This window comes from Beta vulgaris, chromosome 3, assembly GCF_026745355.1.
Source record: "Beta vulgaris subsp. vulgaris cultivar EL10 chromosome 3, EL10.2, whole genome shotgun sequence".
NCBI lineage: Eukaryota > Viridiplantae > Streptophyta > Magnoliopsida > Caryophyllales > Amaranthaceae > Beta > Beta vulgaris.
This window is the reverse complement of record NC_079204.1, coordinates 9,399,095-9,417,050: the sequence shown is the minus strand read 5'-3', so window position 1 is coordinate 9,417,050 and position 17,956 is coordinate 9,399,095. Positions and strand designations below refer to the sequence as shown.

The 17,956-nt window shown below is 39.3% G+C and overlaps 1 protein-coding gene and 1 long non-coding RNA gene across 3 annotated transcripts; both read right to left on the bottom strand.

Annotated features, from left to right (window-relative positions):
* Nucleotides 1–8,947: 8,947 nt before the first annotated feature.
* LOC125495458 (uncharacterized) lies at nt 8,948–11,519 on the bottom strand. The gene is made up of 2 exons (XR_007272186.2): nt 10,989–11,519; nt 8,948–10,195 (listed from the first exon to the last, which is right to left on the bottom strand). It is a non-coding gene; the product is annotated as an uncharacterized LOC125495458 (long non-coding RNA).
* A 1,357-nt stretch (nt 11,520–12,876) lies between these two features.
* Nucleotides 12,877–17,449, bottom strand: LOC104906453 (uncharacterized). 2 transcript variants are annotated; one of them, XM_010695206.4, is made up of 7 exons: nt 16,952–17,449; nt 14,478–14,593; nt 14,305–14,393; nt 14,139–14,213; nt 13,901–14,008; nt 13,368–13,463; nt 12,877–13,258 (listed from the first exon to the last, which is right to left on the bottom strand). In XM_010695206.4, the coding sequence occupies exons 1-7, from the start codon at nt 17,386–17,388 to the stop codon at nt 12,992–12,994; spliced, it is 1,188 nt and encodes a 395-aa protein (XP_010693508.2). In that variant the 5' UTR covers nt 17,389–17,449; the 3' UTR covers nt 12,877–12,991. The 2 variants fall into 2 exon arrangements, with proteins under 2 accessions (XP_010693508.2, XP_057249548.1); XM_057393565.1 differs by lacking the exon at nt 16,952–17,449 and adding an exon at nt 14,697–14,859 and having other exon boundaries at nt 14,478–14,604.
* Between the last annotated feature and the right edge of the window lie 507 nt (nt 17,450–17,956).

Here is a 17,956-nt window from a genome sequence, read left to right as displayed (position 1 = left end):
GTGTGAATTTCTGAAGTATTTGGGAAACTGAATGTTTGCTGTAGGATAGCTCAACCTACCGGCTACCATTGTTTATAAACTGAGTTTTGTTTAATCTTGTGGGTCTGTGGGTATTTGATTTGATGTGAGTTTGGAATGGACACAAAGCTTCTTGAAGGAGTATGATTGGATGTTTTTGTATGGTCTTCTTGCATCATAATTGACTTTGCGATCTAGTATTATGAAGCAAGCGAAATGATGCTAAATTTTAAGTTTCACCAATTGGCCTATTTGTTAAAAGTTTTTATGGGCATAAAGTTGATAACAAATGTGAAAATACTGCAAACAACAATTATGAATTTAGTGGAACTAAGTTTTGTTTCCCGTTTATGTTTCTAGCAAAAAAAAGTTATGAATTAATTTTATACCACTTACGGGAAAAAAAAGTGGCATAAAGCTTAAGGCTTTTTTTGTGGTCTTTGTATTATGTTAAGTGTCAAAGGAAGGTGCTACGATCAAGGTATAAGCAGAGTAAGTTTGGAGGGTTTATTGTAAGCATGTTAAGAATTTTTTATGAAGCGATATGTGGGTTCTCAAGTTTATGTGATTGGTAATGGTTGGTATTGTTAGTGAGATTTGTGAGACTTTATAATAGGAGATTTGTTGTCATGTTAACTTCATTGGGCCAATTGGATACTTACCTCTAACTGTAACAGATTTGTGACGGATTTATAGATATGGTTGACCACGAATGTTATTAATGATATTTCGAGGTGGGAAAATTTCGTTCAGAACAAAGGTTTAATTAGTGGGTATGATGAGCACCGAATGGCTATGGTTTCTTGTATGATGAAGTGAGAGAGATTCTTGTTTAGATGGAATTATATGTGCTGTGACGTGAAAAGTTACTTGGAGGTGTCCTCAATAACAATAGAGAGGAGAGATTGGAATAAAGATTCAGGATAGATAGGAAGTAGCATGGTGGGTGTATTTATTTTCTTAATTATTGTATTAAGATATGTTAGTCTAAACTGAAAATCTTCTTGCTCACAACTTTCACAACTTATTTTTGCTCTAATATTTTTGTTTTCCAGTATTTAAAGCCAAAAAATCAGTGTTAGGTAGGTACCATGTGTTGTATAACTTCCAAGTATGGGCTGATGTCAATGCTTGTTGTCTACTAGCTTACTTAGGGAGGTCTATACGATGATGAGTTTTGTATGTTGTGGACTTGTGGCCTGTGGGTATGTGGGAATGTGATTTGATGCGAGTTTTGAACGGATGCAAAACTTCCCTTGAAAGAATATGGTCATGCTGGAAATAGTTGAAGAGATTGTTTACCTCTGTCTTGGCTTCTCTGCATCATATTTGGTTTTGGATCTAGTATACTGAAGCAAGTGTAATGATGCCTTTGTTCAATTCTTCATCATATAGCCTCTCTGTTAAATGTTTTTACGGGCATATAGCTGACAACATTGTGAAATTAGCGTTGTCAAGTGACAAATAATGATGGCTTTATAGGAATTTAGTTGTGTCCACCCTGTACTGGTTTGCAGTGAAATTAGAGGAAATGTTTTGGATTAATTGTGTACAACTTGGGGATAAAAAGGTAATACAAGGTTTAGGGCTTTTTTGGTGATATGCTTATCATGTGATGTGTTAAAGGAAGGTGCTTATATCAAGATATAAGTGGAGTAATGTATTCAGGGTTTATTGTAAGCATGTTAAAGAATTCTTTAGGAAACAATTAGTTTTCGAAGTATGTGCTTTATTATAGTTGGTATTGCGAAATGATGATAAATCCTTGTGGAATTTTTGTGGGCATATTGCTATTGTTTATTTTATCATAAATCCTTGTGGATTTTTTGTGGGCATATTGCTGACAACAAATGGGTAATTAGTGTTGACAAAATTTATGAATTAGCGTAGTATGTGATCCCCCCCCCCCCCCACCACCACCTCACTTTGGGTTTATTGTAAAGATGTCAAGCTTTTATGGAGCAATAGGATAGGGGATATATTATGGTTGAATGGCGGAGATTTATGTGTTTATTGGTGGAAAATGGAAATTTGGCTCTGGTTTGCAGCAAATGAGAGCAAATGCTTTGAATAAATTGTATGCCTTTTGGGGTAAAGAAAAACCAGGTAACATAAGGTTTGAAGGTGATATGTGGATGATGTGATGTGTCAATGAAGTTATAAGTGGAGTAATATTTTTTAGGTTTATTGTAAAGATGTTAAGCTTTTATGGGGGCGATTGCTTCTCGAGATTCGAGACATTATATTTGATATCATGGATGAGATTATTTGATTATCGGTGGAAAAAGGGATTTGGATTTATTGTCATTGTTGCATATAGGCAGAGGATGGTATTAGTGACAAGTCAAGGCTGTAAAATTTATTCACTATTAAGTTTGGATATTTTGAGCATCCAATAACTCTTGTTTCATGTATGAAGAAGTTAGTGGAAGAGATTCTTGTTTAGATGATATTATACGTGCATGTGGATTAGAATATCTCTATGAGTTATATGTTCAAATTTTATCATTAGTTTTACAATGAAGACAAAATACTTACTGTTCGGTCCCCTAATTGGTGGAAGTTTTTTTTTTTTTCGATGTTTGAAAACTTAGATATTTTCTCTCTTCCTACTTATTTTTTTCTAACTACATTTCAGGAGTATTCTTAATCTTTGTTTGTGTTATTTGAATTTTTCTTTAATTATGAGGAATCTTCTGTGATTTTTGGTCAATGTTATAGAATTAATTTTTATTAGAAATTACTATCTCAATAAGACAAAAGAAAAATAGTACTCCCCTATGCTTGTCCTAATACAATGCTAACATTATAATTTGGAATGATGATTGGAGAGCGATGGAACTGGGAGGGTGTTGTACCAAATCATGTTTACTAAACTTAAAAGATTTCTTGTTGACATAAACTTATATTATTTTGTGCATCTCTGGGGAGGGAGTTTGATGATTGCTTAAAGTGGGTAAGTCTTTTCAACTTCATATCAACCTTTGGGATCACTTATTATGATGCAATTGTTCAAGCATTCATCATGTGCCGTTTTAGATGGTTGTAAAATACTACCTATGTCCTCTATTAGTTTACCAGTATTCCTTTTAAGGGTGTTCCTTATTAGTTTACCTTTCTTTTTTTGCTGCATTTGAAATGGAATCACAAACTTTTTATCCCACATACATTCAACTTTAATATAAAATAATGGTTTCTCTTTCTTTTTATGATCCACAACATTATTTCTTCTAAAGCTCTATGCAAAAGAAAGAGGTAAACTAATAAAGGACGGAGGGAGTATTTGATAATCCATGACAGTGTTGAACATCTCATTTCTTATCTGATCGAGTTTTATCAATTTAGCTCTCACAAAACGTTTTGCGGTAATCATAGATTCTTATACTGGTTGCAAACTTGGGATGTCTCGTTCTATGGAAATCAAGTGTTTTTGTACTTTTGTTGTATGTGGTATACTTCCTCAGAAATATAAAGAATACGACAATTGAATATTTTATACCTTACAAATAATACCAAATTGTTGCATTCTTCTATTACGGAGGAAGTATATTGGTAGAGTGGGGGAGTATGCTTGTGCTTCATTTAGCTAAATATTGGATGCTATATAATTGATCAAGATAAAGAAATATTTTTTGATACATGTTTTTATGTGCATATAGGTGGGCAACAAATATGAAATTAGAGGAATTGAGTAGTATCCACCCCCTTACAATTGGCAATAGTATGAGGAAATGATTTGAATTAGCTATATACCACCACTTGAGAAGAAACATAGGTGATTTAAGATTTGAGGGTTTAGCTGATGTCTAAATCATGTAATGTCACAAATAAGGTGGTGCTCGTATCAATAACTTGCCAATATTTTTTAGGTAAGAGACAAATTAAATGCAATAGCAAATTTCTAGAAAACTGAAAGTTAAAAAAATGATGAATTCAACCACTGATTAAGAATACATGGATATAGAAGAACCGCAAACATGAATATAGAAGAATTCATGGATATAGAACAATCAATGCACCAGCTAGTACTTAACTCAATACCAGTGAAGAAATTTAGGGATACATTTTAGAAAATAACGGACTACAAGCTATCTGATAATCTCGATTTTTCATGTATAAATATTTGAATAAAAAATCCATGAATTTTAACTATTAACCCCAAATCTTCAAATAATAAATGACTAATCCTTTTTTTCAATGATGGCAATGGGTAATGGACCCTACATAAATTCGTGGATCCAGATCCATTTCTTATGATTACTAATTAATATTTTTTGGACTAGAATCTGGATCCTCTTTGAAAAAAACGGATCTGGAACGAGTCCTAAATTATTACCTAGATCCAGATCCGTTTACCCATTTTTATAATATTATTATAATTTAATATTACATTTTGATAATATTATAATATTAGTTAGTACGTGTAAAATGGATTTTCGCTTGAATTTTAGATTATTATTTTAATTAATGTGTGATTTTGGTGCGAATTTACAGGATAATTAAGTTTAATAAAAATTGAGTTGATAACTAATCTACAGTTTGAAAATTGAATACTTGTAAGCAGTTGCAATGGTTATTTTTTAAAAATAAGATGTATTTTTTGGTTGATCTGGATCCTCATTTTTATTACCCAGTGAATCCGGGAAGGATGTGGATCCTTGCCTAAAAAACGGATCCACCTGGATCCTAGAGGACCTTGTCCAGATTCATCTCTACACCTACCCACTGCCCCCGTCCTACCCTCTACACCCTCCTACCCCCGTCCCTCTACCCCCTCCTACCCCTACCCCCCGTCCTACCTTCCCTCTACCCCCGTCCTACCCCTACCCCGTCCTACCTCCCTCTACCCCCCGTCCTACCTCCTCCTACCCCCTCCCCCTCCTACCCTACCTACCCCTACCCCCGTCCTACCCTGTCCTACCCACCCACCTCCGACCTACCCCTACCCCTCCTATCCCTACCGCCCTACCTACCCCTATCCCCTCCTATACCCCCTACCCCCGTCCTACCTCCTCCTACCCTCCCCCTCCTACCCTACCTACCCCCGTCCTACCCCTACCCCTACCCCTACCCCTACCCTGTCCTACCCTACCCACCTCCCGACCTACCCTACCCCTCCTATCCCTACCGCCCTACCTACCCTATCCCCTCCTACCCTCGACCTACCCCTACCCCCTACCGCCCTACCTACCGCTACGCCCGCCTACCCTCAACCTACCTACCCCTGCCTACCCTCGACCTACCTACCCCCTCCTACCCCCTACCTACCCCCTACTACCCCTACTACCCACCCCGACCTACCCTACTACCCACCCCTACTTGCCCCCCTACCTACCCCTCCTACCCACCCCGACCTACCCATACCCCTTCCTACCCACCCCGACCTACCCCATACCCTTCCTACCCACCCCGACCTACCCCTACCCCCTCCTACCCCTACTACCTACCCCCTCCTAACCCTACCTCCCGACCTACACCCTCCTACCTACCCCCCTCCTAACCCTACCCTCCCGACCTACCCTACCTACCACTACCCCCGTCCTACCCTCCTACCCCCTTCTCCTACCCTTTACCCCCCTCCTTACCCCTCCTACCCCCCCTCCCTACCCTCCTACCCCCCTCCCTACCCTCCTACCCTACCTACCACCTCCTACCCTCCTACCCCCTACCCCTACCCCCTCCTACCCTCCTACCCTCCTACCCCCTACCCCTCCTACCCTCTACCCCTACCACCAACCTACACCCTCCTACCCCGTCCTACTCTCCTACCCCTACCTACCCCTTACCCCCTACCCCCTACCTACCCCTCCTACCCTCTATCCCCTCCCTACCCCTCCTACCCCCTCCTACCCTCCTACCCCCTTACCTACCCTCTACCCCCGTCCTACCCCCTCCTACCCTCTACCCCTACCCCCTACCCCCTCCTACCTTACCTACCCTTCCTACCCTACCTACCCCCGTCCTACCTACCCCTACCCCCTACCCCCTACCCCCTACCCCCCTACCCTCCCCCTCCTACCCTCTACCCTGCGTCCTACCCCCCCCTCCTACCCTACCTACCCCGTCCTACCCTCTACCTTCTACCCTCTACCCCTACCCCTACCCTACCCTACCCCCCGTCCTACCCTACCTCTACCCCTACCCCTACCCTACCCCCGTCCTACCTTCTACCCCCTACCCCTACCCCCCTCTACCCCCCGTACTACCCTCCTACCCCCCTACCCATCCTACCCCTCCTACCCTCTACCCCGCGTCCTACCCTTCCTACCCCTACCCCTACACCCTCCTACCCTACCTACCCCCGTCCTACCCTCTACCCTCTACCCCTCCTATCCTACCTACCCCGTCATACCCTACCCCTACTGTCCGCCGCCCATCCTACCTCCTCCTACCCTCTACCCCCTCCTAGCCCCTACCCCCTGTCTTACCCTCCTACCCTACCTACCCCGTCCTACCCTACCCTCCTACCCTCTACCCCTCCTACCCCTACCCCTACCCCGTCCTACCTTCTACCCCTACCCCCGTCCTACCTCTACCGCCGATCCTACCCCCGTACTACCTCTTACCCCCCGTCCTACCCCTACCCCGCATCCTACCCCTCCTACCCTCTACCCCCTACCCCCTCTACTACCTACCCCGTCCTACCCTCTACCCCCTACCCTTCCTATTCTACCTACCCCCGTCATACCCCTACCCCTACCCCTCCTACCCCCTACCCCTCGTCTTACCCCTCTTACCCTACCTACCTCCGTCCCTACCCCCTACCTACCCTACCCTCCTCCTACCCTTTACCCCTCCTACCCCTCCTACCCCCTCTACCCCTACCCCCTGTCCTACCCCTCCTACCCTACCTACCCTCTATCCCTCCTACCCTCTACCCCCGTCCTACCCCTTCTACCTCTACCCCCTACCCCTCCTACCCTACCTACCCTCCTCCTACCCTCTACCCCTACCCCCTCCTACCCTCTACCCCTACCCCCGTCCTACCCTCTACCCCTACCCCTCCTACCTCTACCCTTTACCTACCCCTACCCCCAGTCCTACCCTCCTCCTACCCTCTAACCCCCTCCTGTCCTACCCCTCCTACCCTACCTACTCCCGTCCTACCCCTCCTACCCCTACCCCTACCCCCGTCCTACCTCTACCCTTACCTACCCTTACCCCCTCTACCCCTACCCCCGTCCTACCCTCTACCCCTCCTACCCCCTACCCCCGTCCTACCCCTTCCTACCCTCCCTACCCCTACCCCTATCCTACCCCTACCCCCTGTCCTACCCCATACCCCTCCTACTCCCGTCCTACCCCATCCTACCCTACCCCCTACCCCCGTCCTACCTCTACCCCTACCTACCCCTACCCCCGTCCTACCCCTACCCCCGTCCAACCCCCGTCCTACCCTACCTACCCCGTCCTACCTCTACCCCTACCCCCCGTCCTACCCCTCCTACCCCCTACCCCGTCCTACCCTTCTACCCTTACCCCTCCTACCCTACCTACCCCCCGTCCTACCCCTACCCCGTGGTCCTACCCCTACCTACCCCTACTACCACCCCCCGACCTACCCCTACCTGCCCCCCTCCTACCCTCGACCTACCCCTCTTACCCCTACCTACCCCTACCTACCCCTACCTACCCCTACCGCCCTACCTACCATCGACCTACCCCTCCTATTCCTCCCTACCCCAACCCCCTCCCTACCCCACCCCTCCTACCTACCCCTACCCCCCTCCCTACCCCTTACTACCCTACCGCCCTACCTACCCCTCCTACCCCGCTACCTACCCCTACCCCCCGCCTACCTAACCCCTCATTTCTCCTACAAAGAGTAGTTGTAGCTTCAAGACAGAACAACCTAACAATCAAAATAGCTTTGATCTTTAAAGTCTAAACCTCTTCAAGGAAATAAATCTTATTCTAAACCTAGTTCACCACCCAACAAGTTCCTTTTTCTACCAATTGGATCAAACATCCTTCTCCTCCCACGGAAACTTACTCATAATTGAGTAAGAACAAGTATTAACATGAACACTCAGCACATGCAAAAAAAGAAAGTGTGAAATCAACGTCAACCAGAGAACAAGTGACATTGTACCAAAATCGTATTCCATAGGTTCCAGAGATCTTAGAAAAATATCAAAAACATTACGTTTACATCCTTAGTAATGGCAGTTTCACGTAAACGACGCACACAATTAAAAACTATGCATGAACAGGCAAACTAAGGGTGTAATTCTCCTCAACTTAATTCAATTTCAGAGAAGTTTTAGAAAATTAAAGAGAAATTTAGACAAGTTAAATTTGAATAATTAAGGCATAAAGGTTTATTCTTTTCAACTTATCTTACATTTTCAGAAAAAATAAAAGACATTCAGATAGAGATAGTGAAAAAAATGCACTAAAGAACAAAAATAAGTTCAGAAAGTTCAGAAAGTTCAGAAAAATATAGAAATATATGTTGAAGTGAACAAACACTTAGCGGCGCGTTTAGTAATCGTTAATAAATTGTGGTAATGGAAATGAAATTTAAGTGTAATGTTATTAGGGAAGCAGCCTTAAAATCTCCATGAGGATGCATTTTTCTCTATGGGCAGGCAATCTCACCCCTAAAGATAGATGAGGTGGAACAATAAGATACTTGAAGACAACTTTATAAAGAAAATCATTCTATTACGTACATCTAAAGAACAGTGAACTCTGATCTCCAGTTTGTATGCCATCACTTTGAAATTAAAGTATTGCAATTTTGATGAATAGGATTTTGGATTTTCACTTTCCTATTAGTAGGATGTCAAAGAAGAGCTAAATCCCCGGTAGATAATCCTCCATCGTCATAAAAAAAGGCTAAGGAACGAAGATAGAAATATACTGCTTACAATTTACAAGAACCACGAGCACACAACAGCAAACATCACAAGATACACAAGGTAGGAGAGTAAGGTACTTGCAGAGACCCTTATTAAAAAATTTAAAAAGAATCATTAAACTACGTACTTCTAAAAGACAGTGTGCTCTAAACTCCAGTTTGTGCGCCATCACTTTGGAATTGAAGTATTGCAATTCTAATTGAAGCACAAGTTACAAGAACCATGATAATGATGTTCCTTTAAACATTGAAAGAAACCTTAAGTGCTTGCAATGCAAATATAAGTGACTTGATTGATAGACCAAAAATAACAGCAAACATTGTGAAACTATATCCACTCTGAGAACCAAAATCTCAATTTACCTTCCAATAGAAGAGCAAAGTAAAACACCACAATGAATACTGTGCTAATAGAAAACCTAAAATCACAGAGAAAGAGGAGGAAAGGCGAGGGGAGCACAATTACAAGAAGCTTTATACAGGTATGGAAAAAATACACTAACCTGCAAAGTACGATATTGTCTCTTCCGCAGTGATGGTCAGTATAAATGACATCTCCCAGTCTGCAGAGTTGTGAATGAAGCAGGCCTCACGCTGCAAATTCGTTCCACTAGATATTCCAGCCTTTTAGCAGGTACCATTATTGTAGGAGGAAGCAATTTCTGCAGTTCATCAAAAACTTCTGAACGCAATTTTCCTTTCATAGAGTCTCTGCGTGCACTCTACTTGTTTTTATATGCAGAGGTGAAATTTCAGTCCTCAATGTCTTTAAAGCGTCCATTGTCTTCCCATCATCTAAAAGCTCAAAAAATTTCTGCTCCAAGATCAAAAACTTAGCTGTTTTTAAGTTTCATCATCTACACCAATGCTTTGCAATATTGAGGCACTTTCATCCCACCTCCCATCCACATGTTGCATAAGCAAATTTACTGCAGCAGACTGCAATGGTATACCAGATTCTTCCTCTAGGCAAGCACCACTACGTTCATAACCAAGAGCATACAAGGCACCAGCTATAAGTCGAACAAACTCTAGTTTTTTATCACCCCTCTTGAACCAATCACCTCTTCTTCCCCCTGGCATTGTATTGGCATTGTATAGGTCGAGCCATCAAATCCCTCAAAGAGCGAGCAGCTGCGGGTTGTTCTTCAGCTCTTAAGCCACTAGAAAAATTGCTTGATCCTGCACAAGATAATCTGAGCCACTTTGTGGGTGGTTGGCCATCCTCTACACCTCCCATGAAGGCACAAATTAGCCCATACATATACCTTGAAGGGGAAATCTATGTTGGCCAATCGTTCGTTCTTGCAACCCCTGCATAACAGAATCTTTGAACAGTTAGCATGAATAATCAGAAACCATTAATCTCCATCCCTCCTTGTCCACAAGTAATAAAGTGAAGTTGGGGACAGACACAAAGAGAACAAAGTCAGGTATCATTTCCACGAGATGGGTCAATGCAGCTACAATAACAAATAAAAAGAATGCCATTAAAGCAGCCCAAAGCCAGCCATCCACAGATAGATTCGACCAACCGCAAACCACCATCAATCAGATGGCTAGATTGCACCAAGTCGGTTATCGTGACAAAACTATAACCCAATATATTCAAGATTGAACAAAACTATAACGGGTATCAAGTGATGTAACCGTGCTACATAAAAGCTTTTTGTCAAGAAGCAACAAGTTCCCAAGTCCTCCATGAAAAACTAAACCCACTATATTCAAGATTGCACAAAATCACATAAAACTATAACCCAAATGATCAAGAATTGAACAAAATCACATACAATCATAACCCAAATGATCAAGAATTGAACAAAATCACATACAATCATAACCCAAATGATCAAGAATTGAACAAAATCACATAAAAGCTTAAACCCAAATCCTCAACAATTCATTAAAATTAAGAGATATGTTCAATCATAACGCAATAACGTATCCCACACTGAACCCCCAAAATCCAGATATCTCTCTAATAATCTTACGTTACCAAGTAAATAAAATTATATCATATACAAATTTCTGAAATCTAATTTATGGGCATATAACCTACAGAATTTAAATCTTAAAACTAATAATAAAAATTTAATCGTAAACAAACCTTCCAATTTTATTTTTTTGGGAGATCCAAATTTCAGGTGTCGCCGAAAAACCAGATGTTCAATTTATTTTCTCTCACTCTTCCTATCTTCGATGCTGAAAATACGAAATGAAATTGTGTGTTGATTTCTCAAGTTTTCACGTATGTAACTAAGATGGATGAATCTAAATGTTAGAGAGAGAGATGATTTGTTTCATTGAAGAAGAATGATGATGATGAGTTTGATGAGTAATGAAAGGGAGAAATGTAGACGTGTTGCATCCAAGATTTTGTGTGGGTTTGATTGGATTTCCGGCGAAAGCGTGAGTTTGAAGGTTGATTGCAGACATGGTGGAGAAGCGGAGGAGAGAGAGAGGAGGGGTTATTTTAGAGAGAGAAATGAAGAGGGTAGTTGTGGAAGAAGAGAAAAATAAGAGCATTGAATTTGAATATTTGATGATGATTTGTTTCATTGAAGAAGAAAGATGATGATGAGTTTGATGAGTGGAAAATGTAATCAAGGATTAGAACAAATTGTGTAACGGTACTTTATTCTTTTGTAGTATGTTTCTTTTGTTTATTTGAGAGAAATTTGGGGGTTTGTCTCAACTATATATATACGGCACATTCAATATTTTTTTTTTTACACATCTTTGTTTATTTGAGAGTTTTTAATTTTTTATACCAACAAAATATGATGGTAAATATACAGTAGTAGCGTATAATATAAGATGTACTTTGTTTTTTAGGGGAGAGGTTGAAGAAGAAATTTGACATAATAGGACGTTTAGGTATTATATCTACTACGAAGTATTACTATTCGCTTTGTAAGTTGTTGTCCAAACACTAATTACAAGTTCAACTTGTAACAAACTTTCAACTTTATTACTACCTCAATTCCCTAAAGATTTTCCTTGTTACTGTTACTACAGATACCATTGAGAATTAAATTTGTGTTGGGTGTGGGGTGGATAAAGTAGGAGAGAGAAAGGGATTAAGATAAATAAACAAATAAAAAGAGGTTAGAGTAAGAGAGAGAAAGAGAGTAAAAGTGAATTAATAATGTAATGGTGGACCATATGATAGTGACACGAGAGGGTAAAAAAGGGGGGAAAACTCCAAATAAGGAATAAAGGAAAAGAAATTCAATATTTTGCAAACAAACATTAGGTATAAATTTTAGTCATTCTAAACCTATACCTCATACCTTATTTTTTTGAACCAAACACCCCCTTATAATTTTGGAAAAAGCTATATGAAAACCTAAAAGTTAAAAATGGAAAAAATATGCATGAATTGATGTATAATTTTTCCATAAATTCACAACTTATTTTCATTTTAGGTAGTGTATTTATGTCTTATGTAGCATAACCCTATAATCTTTAACGATGCAACATGCGTATTGGCAATCGTGTATTGGAGAAATGGGAAATCTAATAAGGGACGGAGGGAGTAATTTTAAAATAAAACTAGTAATTTTTGCACGTGATGCGTGCGTGACATCATGGTGATTTTGTACATTATTCTTTTGTTACATTAGAGCTTTTTTGCCCTCATTAGTTATCTTGAAAGAGTAAAAATATAAAGGATATTTTATGAAATTCAAGTTGACACCAAAGTATTCAAGAGTTGTCATTGTAGATATATCAACGGTTTTTTAACCAACCTTGGTGGGGAGGTGGTGTGGTTGACTGGTTGGGTGATTAAGGTTGAGATTGGGTGAAAAAAATCGTTTTTTTTTGTATTATTATAAGAGATATGAAAAAACAAGTTATTTATATTTCTTTTGACTGGAAAAAAGAAGTAATCTTAAAATATAAAGTTCGACATTCAACTGTTTGAAAATACTATGAAATTTGATTCCCTTCTGTTTACTCCCTTCAGAACAAATTAGTTAGTCAATTCGACATTCAATTATGGGGGATGATAAAATCTAAACCCGTTTATATTGAAGATACATGTAACATGATATACAGTCTTTTCTCACAGGTTACAATAGGAGTTTTTTGTTTAGTTCTTGGCTCTCAAAAGCCAGATTTCAATTGCTCATATAATGCCCATAAAAGAATCCCAATCAATGTATCTCTTGCCAAATCTCTAAGGAATTTATTGATCCAAGCATTAGGAACAACAGCACCAGCTTTTTTCCCAGCTACGTCACGAAAGCGTAGATTACCCTGGTCTGAAACAAGTGCATAAATCACTCCATTCAAGTGCCCCTTTCCGATTACTCCTACCACCCTCTTACAGTTATTTACAGCTTTGCTCCGTTTCAGAGACCACGCTAGGTACTGCAAATGTAAGCCTTAAAAGTTAAAATTGGAAAAAAAAAAAATTAAGATGCATTCTGCTAGAGTTTTTGCGTTTGATGATTGAACTTAAGATAAACGAGAACACTACCGTGTCTCGTTCATGTATAAGTGGCAGTAAAAGGGAAGGGTATGCTGAGCTGAGTTTCTCATAAAGCCGGTAAGAGCTATCATCAGTATCCAATTCCTGTAATCAGTTACAGCTGAAAACTTGAGCAAGAAATTTAAGGCATATAACCATTCATTAATGTATGTATCGAAATCAAAATGGCCTATTTGGTAGACAATAATATACTGTATGTGATAATCACAATGAAGTCATAGGTAGATTCATGAAGAAAATCTTATCCCAATGTCTATTGTCATTTTTTGATAGAAATTATGTATTCTCAATTTTCCCCCTCGCAATATTTCTATCGACTTATACTATCACCGTGTCACTTTAGAGGTGGTATTGGGTGACTAGTATCATATTTGTGAAACAAAACACTATTTAAGGATGCCATGGAAATTGGCATTGGCGTAAAAACTTCTTTGCGAATACATTACTTTTACCACCAATTATTACCGACTATTAAACAATTTAAGAAATGGACATCAAAACCATGAAGTGGCAAGGATGACCTTCACATTGTCTCTGGATGTATCTGATGAAGATGTGATTCCACGGACAACTGAACCCACTAAGCTCAGCTTTTCACCCCATTTCAGTGAGTTCCATGCCCTCTCAAGCTAAAAGAAGAGAAAGATACACTCACTTCAGATATATATGAGTCCTATGATCAGCCTGAAGTTATCTCAGGAATTGAAATTGTCAGCCAAAACCGAGCACTTGCAAGTTATAAAATCACATAAGACTTACAGTGATTTCAATGGGCCGATCACCCAACACTATTTGAGCACCAATTTCTTCAGACACTATCCGAGCAACGCGAAACTACAATCAAAGAATCATAACTCAGGAAATTTGATAACTAATTTCCTGATACATTTCAAAGGCTAACCATAGCAATTAGCAAGTTAACTACCTCATCTCCAAAGGGTCGATCAACGTCCGAAGAGATTTTGGATGAGAAGACTGCCAACAATAGCCTTAATGCTAATGCAGTTTGTCCCCCTATCATAAGAAGAAAGCAACATGTTTAGCGACAGCACTCTTCCATTTTGATGAATGACAAGATAAAGAAGTAACTAGGATTACCCAAGTTTATGCTACGGCCAACAGCACCGAAAAATTCAGCACCACCTAAGGAAAACATATTTGACCTAAGTGGTTTTTCTGGCTGACTGCTGCTGGAGGTGTACATTATCCCAGCTCTGGAGAAAATCTGTGACAATTGAGGTTAAGCCATGGATTGAAGATGAATGAGCACATAAATAAGTCATAAATTGTGGTAGAAAAAGGAAGCCAGATACCTACATTTATTTCTACAACATTCCTCATAGGAATTTGACATGCGTTGTTGTGTCTAGCATAACCAGATCACTATCCTAAATAGATTACGGTTATCTGATGTAAAATATCCCATATAGATGTCCAAACTGATGCACTTCCACCAGAAAAACATGTGATTCTCTTCATTATAGGTTTTCCACAAATTCCTTGGTGAGAATGATTCGTAATAGAAACTTACAAGAAAAAACACATGTTGGTTAAAGAAGATGAATAACTTTGGATAATCTATGTCAGATTACATTGAATATTTTTCACCATTCTCTCTATATATAATATATAATGTAACTAGAAAGGAACTGTAACATTTCATATTAGCAGCAAAAAGAAGAGCATCCACAAAAAAGAAAGACTTTTATACATACACTAATATATATGAGTAATGTACTCCAATGATAGGCTGATAGCAATTCACTTCATTTATCGTCATATGTTTGCTTCAGCATAAGATTATACAATATATAAACTACTGGTGTTTATAAGTTGAAGAAACTAGTTTAAGCGTATGGCTAGAATAGAAATTCTTGAGGATAATCTGAATAACCTATTGCTCCAATATTTCTCTCAAATTCTTCATGCTTTCTCCCTCTATCATCAAGATCTGTCTTCGCAACAATGGTTGAAGTCTCCATTGTATTAGAGCCTACAATTGTATTTTCTTCTTCAATCAATTAAAAATAATATTAGTTGTCCTCATCTTCAATTTTCTGAAATTGTAACCATTTCATCCTCAATTCTTATCAAGTAGCTATCCTAGTTTGACCTTTTTACAGATATAAGATGTGCTCAATATTGATTTCATCAAGAGGAGTTGTATAATATCTCAATGGCATTGCTCTAGGAAATGTGCTTTGCCCCCTAAGCAAAAATTCCGATTTTCGAGCAACACAATTGCCAGGTCTGATGATGGTTCAGTGAAAAACAGATCAGTGAGATACACAAAAATAATGATGATGTCCAAAAAGGCTAGAATGACCCAAGTTAGTTCACATTTACGCGAAATACGCCTAAAACCCCTATATGATTTCATATTTACCCAATATAGGCCAAAATGACCACGATGAGTTCATTCTTATTCGAAATAGGATAGAAAGACCTCAATTAGTGATGAGTCTGTCACTATGAATGAGATCGATGTAGAGCAAAATAAGTACATGTGAATAAATTAGAAACCAGCTAGAATGGCTATGGTTGGTTATTTTGATTGAGTTTAATGATAAATTGGTTGTTGTAATAAGAATGGTGTTGCAATTGTATATGTGGATGAATTTGGATGATTAAAGGTAGTTGGATTGGTGTTTTGATTGTTGTATATTGTGCTTTATACAGGCTATGTTTCCCACATTTGAGTTTTTTCCTATATATTGACAAATACTGCCGAAATTTCGACTTCATAGCACGAATTGGTGTGTTGAAAAGGTGACATGGAGGAAAAGTAGCAATGGATCTTGGAATAAGTTGTGCAGGCTTGAATTATGGGGTGATGGAGGTAGGAAAAAATAACAGAGGTACAAAAATCGGAAGAAATGCTACTGCCATAAGCGGGCGTAAGTGGAGTAGAAACTGCAGTAGCTACTGCTGTAGTGCTGTACTTGCGAAAAGAAATGCATTAATTTGCTATGATTCTACTTTCTAGGCTAAAATTGCAGCAAAATAGTGTCCAATTTGCATGTATTATAAGCAACCGCGCCAAAATATTGCATGCTGTACTAACAAAAAACACAAAGCACACATTAGATAGTTGTGGGTTTTAGGCCAAAACCTCAGCAAATTAATGCAAAATCTGCCGGCAGAAATTAAAGTACTCTGATTTGTAGCAAGCCTTTAATCGCAGCAAATTAGGCCCCTTTCAAATGTAACAGTTTTTTCATACTGATATAAACATATGACAAATTTCAATCAAAGGGTATGTCTCACCTTCAAATGCACTATAAATATCTCAATCTTACTTATTGAAACTCTGAACTTCAACTTTATAGTTCTTTTCAATCAAATTACGTGCTTAAAGCATGTTCCCCCGACTTATTTTTAGTTCAGTTCAGTATTTCGCTCTCAATGTTGGATTTCAGTGAGGAAATTAAAATGGGTAGATTGTATATTATATTATACCTTAGATGTATGCAGTATATTATGTTTCACCACAAAAAAACTTATTATTGTAACCCAAGAAAAAGCAAAAAATAAGATTAGCGAAGTTTGATTAAAAGCCAGAAAAAACTTGCCTACTACGACAGAGCTCAACGACAACATTATCGGGCCGAAGAGCCCGAACAACGCGATCAACATGCGCAGAGGAGGCCCGATCAATGTGAGTAGTACCGACCAACCAAATCTCATCGGGCTCAACAAACTCGGCCCGCCAAGGAGGAACAGGCCCAAATTGATGTTTCTGGACCAAGACCAAACAGCCCATATCAACCAAATCAAGAAGTTCAGGGTGAGCTTCTGAAATAGCTGAACGAGAAACAGAAGAAATTTGAGAGGAACGGTAATCGAACTCGGGTGGTGGAGGATTAATTGAGGCTTCACAAGTTATTTTAGGAAAAAAATGGGTTTTAGATTTCACCGTTGGAGGAGAGAGAAAATTCAGGCGTTTAAAGAACAGTGCTGGTGGTGGACATGGTGGTGGTGGCACAATGAAAGAATATGTACTTCTCATTTTTTTTATTGTATTTTTTATCTTCTATTATTTTGTTATAGTGAATCTTTTAGTTAGTGAGTCGATTTTGTTTGTGTATGGATAGATGGATAATGGATGGGCTTGCATACGAGTGGCTCACACTCTTTTTGGAATCTTGAAATGTTGAATGCTTGGCTCTTATTAGTTTCAATTTTTGTGGTTAGAAATTACTTTGAAATTGTGAACAAAGTCATCATTCTAGCAGTACTCCTCCACATACTCCTCAAAAAATAGAAACAAAAGTATAATACTCAGAAGTCAGTACTCACATATTTTTTTGTTCATGAAAAATAATTGACACATCCATTATTGTCTATGAAATCTAAAGAAAAGATATTATTATTTAAGGAAAGTAACCTTACTTGTATATATATCTTTTCTCATCATTGTGTTTTTTTAACTACGACAACGAACTTTAAGAGTTTGACTTGTAAAAAATCGCCTACTTTTAAATTAAAATTAGGCGATGATAAGTCTGATATTAAAAAGAGAATTAGTTCAATGATAACTAGGTTAATTTCATTCGGTGATTAGTTTAATCCATTTA

Bases quoted from the DNA above. Each gene is read 5' to 3' on its own strand.
- LOC104906453 (XM_010695206.4), bottom strand. From the start codon at position 17,388: ATGAGAAGTACATATTCTTTCATTGTGCCACCACCACCATGTCCACCA. The intron at 14,009-14,138 runs GTAAGTCTTATG...CTCTTCTTTTAG, and splicing joins ATCGGCCCATTGAAATCACT to CTTGAGAGGGCATGGAACTC. The intron at 13,259-13,367 runs GTAGTGTTCTCG...TTACATTTGCAG, and splicing joins TTATACATGAACGAGACACG to TACCTAGCGTGGTCTCTGAA.